At 41.0% G+C, this 4,878-nt stretch overlaps 1 protein-coding gene across 2 annotated transcripts; it reads right to left on the bottom strand.

The window, feature by feature from the left end:
* Window positions 1–481: 481 nt before the first annotated feature.
* s1pr4 (sphingosine-1-phosphate receptor 4) lies at window positions 482–4,085 on the bottom strand. Of its 2 annotated transcripts, none has more exons than XM_034179839.1 (2): window positions 3,986–4,085; window positions 482–2,240 (listed from the first exon to the last, which is right to left on the bottom strand). In XM_034179839.1, the coding sequence occupies exon 2, from the start codon at window positions 2,174–2,176 to the stop codon at window positions 872–874; it is 1,305 nt and encodes a 434-aa protein (XP_034035730.1). In that variant the 5' UTR covers window positions 2,177–2,240; window positions 3,986–4,085; the 3' UTR covers window positions 482–871. The 2 variants fall into 2 exon arrangements, with proteins under 2 accessions (XP_034035730.1, XP_034035731.1); XM_034179840.1 differs by having other exon boundaries at window positions 482–2,237; window positions 3,987–4,079.
* Window positions 4,086–4,878: the final 793 nt, after the last annotated feature.

Raw genomic sequence — 4,878 nt, forward strand, 5'->3', positions numbered from 1 at the left:
GCAGCAGGACAGTCATAATGAATTTATCAATTAACCCTGGCTGTGGATGCGCTTGGTGCTGCGGTCTCAGCGCTGCCTTCCTATTTACAGAACCTCCATCTGTCACCCTGACAGAAAAGCAGAGAGGAGGGAACAGCCTGGAAAACGCCTTTTGATGAGTTGATGTGGTGTAACACAGAAGAGGAGCCTTAAAAGGTAAAGTGTGCAACTATTTTGTCATATAGTGATGCAAATACCTCACAAACTCTACACCAATAAATGAACAATAGGTTGATGCTGTTAAATGTGCAATGTGGTGATTGCAGAATTTGGTCAATTTTGAAATCAGACAGTAGTTGTACAAAGTCTATACCAGCTCATCAGAAATTTTACAGAAACATCATCTAAAATAAAATAATCAGTCATCTGGAGTCAAAACGTCAATGTCTCCATCTAGAGGTGAACCGTGGCAGCATACACATACTGTACATTTACTCATAAGTAACACAAAATATCCTTTATTCATATATTTTTCAGACATCTGGAAACAAAACATTAGCTTTATCAAAGCATTTTAATGCCGTAATAAAAAAATGTTTTTTTATTCTGAACATTACAAATTTATCTGGTAATAATTCCTCTATAAAAAAATATACTTAAAATAATCTGCATGCAGAGTAGGTACAGTGCAACAACATGGCAGAGCGGCAAAGCTAAGTGGCATGTCGTTTTTTAACAGGTTTGCTATATATGGGCTGTTTGTAATATGCTTTCTGATGATTATCAGCATAACTAAAAGCACTGAACACTCAAACCAGAACTCAGAGGAAATGGTTAGATGTGGATGAGTGCTCACAGCACCTGTTTGCTTGGGTGGGGAGCACTTTGTGGTTTAACCACTTGAAACTGATAGGCAGGTGGTGGTGGAGCTCAGCCTGTATTTTTTGTGCGCCTTGCAAGATTTGTTTGGAGTTGAGGGTGGTGACGCCACGCTCACATTTCTGACTTTATTGAAACTGTTCCTCATGCTCTCCTTCCTGCCCTCTGAGGTGCTACTGCTCTCTTTAGAGGAGAATGTATGGGGGTCACAGAGGCCCACCTTCAGGCAGCAGCAACACAGAAGTTGGGCAATAGCTTTTCTCATCTCAATGCTGCCCAGAGCGTAGATGATGGGGTTCAGTCCAGAATTGAACACGGCCAGGGAGATGCACCAGTTGGCGTGGAATAGCATTGCACACTGACGGGAACTGCAGAAGAAATCAACCAGTAAGAGCAGGAACAGAGGCCCCCAGCAAACCATGAAGACACCAACGATGCTGATCACTGTTTTAAGCAGAGCCAAGGAGCGGTTGCGACTGCGTTGGGAGCTCAGATGTGCACTTCTGTGTACGTGGCAGTAGATGGCACCATAAAGCACACCAATAGCCAAGAGGATGAGGAAGAAGATGATGAGGGAGAAAAGGATGTAGGTCTTGGAGTATAGTGGTAGGAGGGTGGAGCATCTGTCCAGGCTGCACACACAGTTCCATCCCAGCAAAGGAAGGAATCCGATAACCAGGGCCAAAAGCCAGCAGAGCGCCACCATGCCATAGATCCGACAGTAGGTCCTCTTGGCTGACTTCTGGTGAAGTGGCTTGATCATTGCGGTGTAACGCTCCACAGCAATCAGCAGCAAACTGAATATTGATGCCGCCAGAGCCACAAACAGCATGCCCTCCCTGAAGAGCCATAACGCAGGGCTCAGGCGAAACGTCTGGCTCCCTGACATACAGATATTAACCAGGTAGGCAACACCTGTGAGAAGGTCACTGAGAGTGATATTTGCAATGCACACGTAAACCCAACGCCGGCAATGACGGATGTGGGAGATGACTGCCACCAGTACAAGGAGATTCTCCAGGATGATAAAAATACTAACAAAGAGGAAGACAATGACAGCGGTGCTGATCATGTTCTGGCTGCTTGAAATAGTCCTGTTCTGCAGGCGACCAGTGTAGTTGTAATGCTGCAGGATCATGTGACTGACCCCGGCGGGTATACAGGTGCCGTTTGGCAGACATGCATTGCTGGAGTCACTGGAAAATTGGTAGAGGTGGGGACAAGAGGAGGATGAGGTAAGGGAGGAGAAGACGTTCATAGCAATAACTGGGCTGGTCGAGGTCCAGGCTGTGGGTGAGACAGAGCTGGAAGGAGCCATGTGGGAATTAGTGTGAAACTCCTGTCATCTAACAGGCTATTACACTCTAACCACTGGAGCTCTGGATGAAAACAGAATACAAGAACAAGTCAGAACAATTCCAGCACTTTATGTAATAATGAATTTCTGTTGATGTTACCATGTGACAGCACTGATGTCAGAGGTCTGATATATTTGTTAATTACTGAATAGCAGAAGTCTATGCAGAAAACTGTGTTTCAATGTCTTATCTACAGGTGAGGATATCACCAAAGACAGCAGATGATGAACCACAGGCCTTGAAATTACCCATCTCATGAGAGGATAGTCCACTGAGTTTATGTGCCAAATTTGATTGAAATTTAGCTTTACGTTTTGAAGATGTTGCTGCAGAAAAAACAAAGAACTAGAGAGACAGATATGGCCATTATAATTTCAGCACACTGTGTTATAATGACTTTCTCTTGAAGTCAGAGGTCTGGTACATTTGTTAACCCATGGAAAGCAGATGTCTGTGCAAAAACTCTGTGTCAGTGTCTCATCTACATCCTGAGATATGGTCATGAATGTATGTTTCATGATGACCTCTAATTTGACCTTGACCATAGCCCAATGACCTTAAAATGCACTTGTGAGAAGACAGTCTTCTGTCTTTATTTGCCAAGTTTGACTGAAATTCTTCTTTGTATTTTGAAGATATCGCCATTGACAGGAGATTTATTTTGACCTTTGACCTTGAAATGGCCTGTGTCACAAGAGGATGACCCAAGTTTGATTAAAGCTGCTCTTTACATTTTGATGACATCGCCACAGAAAAACAAAGGAATACATAGACATGGTCATTACAACAGTGTTTTTCTGCTAACTGCAATTCTGTTCAACTGAAAGGAAGACAGGAAGAATTCTAAAATAGGGTCCTAGTTATAAGTTATCAAGTTATGATGAGCTTTAATTTCCCCCAAACCTGGTCTGAATCTGAAATTTTAGAAAGGTTTATTACCTCAGTTTTGACTTTGTCCTTGAAAAAACTGACACATTTTATTTTATGTTTTAGCTTTTGTCTGGGCTCCGTAGTTGAATTAGGGGCTGAGTTTATTTCATACTGCACATATTAGAGTGTATAAAGACCAACTGAAGGCCAATCTCTCAAAGATTCTCTAAGACGAGCATTTAAGCTTAGATACTTTGTTTCTTCAGCTAACCTGTCATATTCTGTTGGTGTATCAATATTTTTAAAGGTATCTTGGAGAATTGTTAGAAGTGACAAAATAAGGAATTAACTCTACAGAGCACCCCCCAACTTGTGTTGCGATAATGCGCAGGGCATCATTTAAATGTCTCTCATGTGACGCAGCCCAGCTGTGGTTGAGTGAGCAGCTGCAGAGGGCATTTAAATCCTGCACATGGCAGAAATACAATGAAAGAATTATGCTCATTTTTATACTCATTCATCAGGAGCACTGAATAAGAGATTATAATAGGAAATAACTTGTTTTGCACACATGCAAAATAGTAATAAGAATGATATCTTTTTTCTTTTTTTTTACTTCTAAAATCACTTATTCAAGATTTATGTCCTGGCACATATAAAGTATTTTAAAATTGTATATTTGTTTCACTAAAATATGCATTAAATAAATATAAAAATTCATCTTTTTTTCCTCTCATGGAATACTGGATCTTGTGCCACAACGTTTAAATAGAAATTTTGACATTTTGATATTTTGTATGTTATTCTCTCACTGTATTATGATATGCTATGAAAAAAAAAAATCAATTGCAGTTAATAAGCATTAACCATGGAGTGAAATGAAATCTGCGTAGTACTTACGGTACTCTGCCTGCTGCTGGTGATGCTGCGCTTCTGAAAAATGTTATTGGTGAGTGCAAGCAAAAGGGGAAGTAGGACATAGAAAGTTAGTTTCCCATACCACACCCAACCCAACCCCACCCTAACACACGTACGCACACACACACACACACACACACACACACACACACACACACACACACACACACACACACACACACACACACACACACACACACACACACACACACACACACACACACACTCATTCACAATGGGCAAAATGCAGCAAACTAGTGTTTTTCCTTAGTAACCTAATTATGCAAAGCAAATATATGCTGCAACACTTTTTTACAAATTATAACAAAAGATCTGATTATATGTCAATCATTAAGCACTAAGAACACCATATTTTCCCCAGGACATAATGCAACTTAAAAAGTAATGCAATGATTGTTACAATATATTATCTAGTCATACTGCTGAAGTTTCCCAACAACTATTACGGGAAGGGTTCTTTCAAAATACATGATGATGACCTCATACAGCTGTCTTCTAGTAGGCACAAGTGAGTTTAGATAGTTGCATCTCTGTCACTCTCAGGCCACTATTTTGATAGAGGATACAAAGAAGACTTACACAAGGGGTGCATGGCCATTTGGGGCATGTCCGCTGGCACTTTCCTGTATAAGCGGCAGGAAATATCAATCCCCAACCTCCGGTGATGAAAAATGAAGCTTATGTGGAAGTGCCAAAACTTGCACTTTCTTGAACGGCTGCATGAGACTGACTTCAAAAGCATATCATTCCCCACAGAAGACCATGTTAAAATCCTCAGATTTACAGCAGAAACAAAGATTTTTTTTTCAGCCTGGTACAAAAACCTGCTTTGGTTTCTGTAGTTTTCCTGTTC

This window comes from Thalassophryne amazonica, chromosome 10, assembly GCF_902500255.1.
Source record: "Thalassophryne amazonica chromosome 10, fThaAma1.1, whole genome shotgun sequence".
NCBI lineage: Eukaryota > Metazoa > Chordata > Actinopteri > Batrachoidiformes > Batrachoididae > Thalassophryne > Thalassophryne amazonica.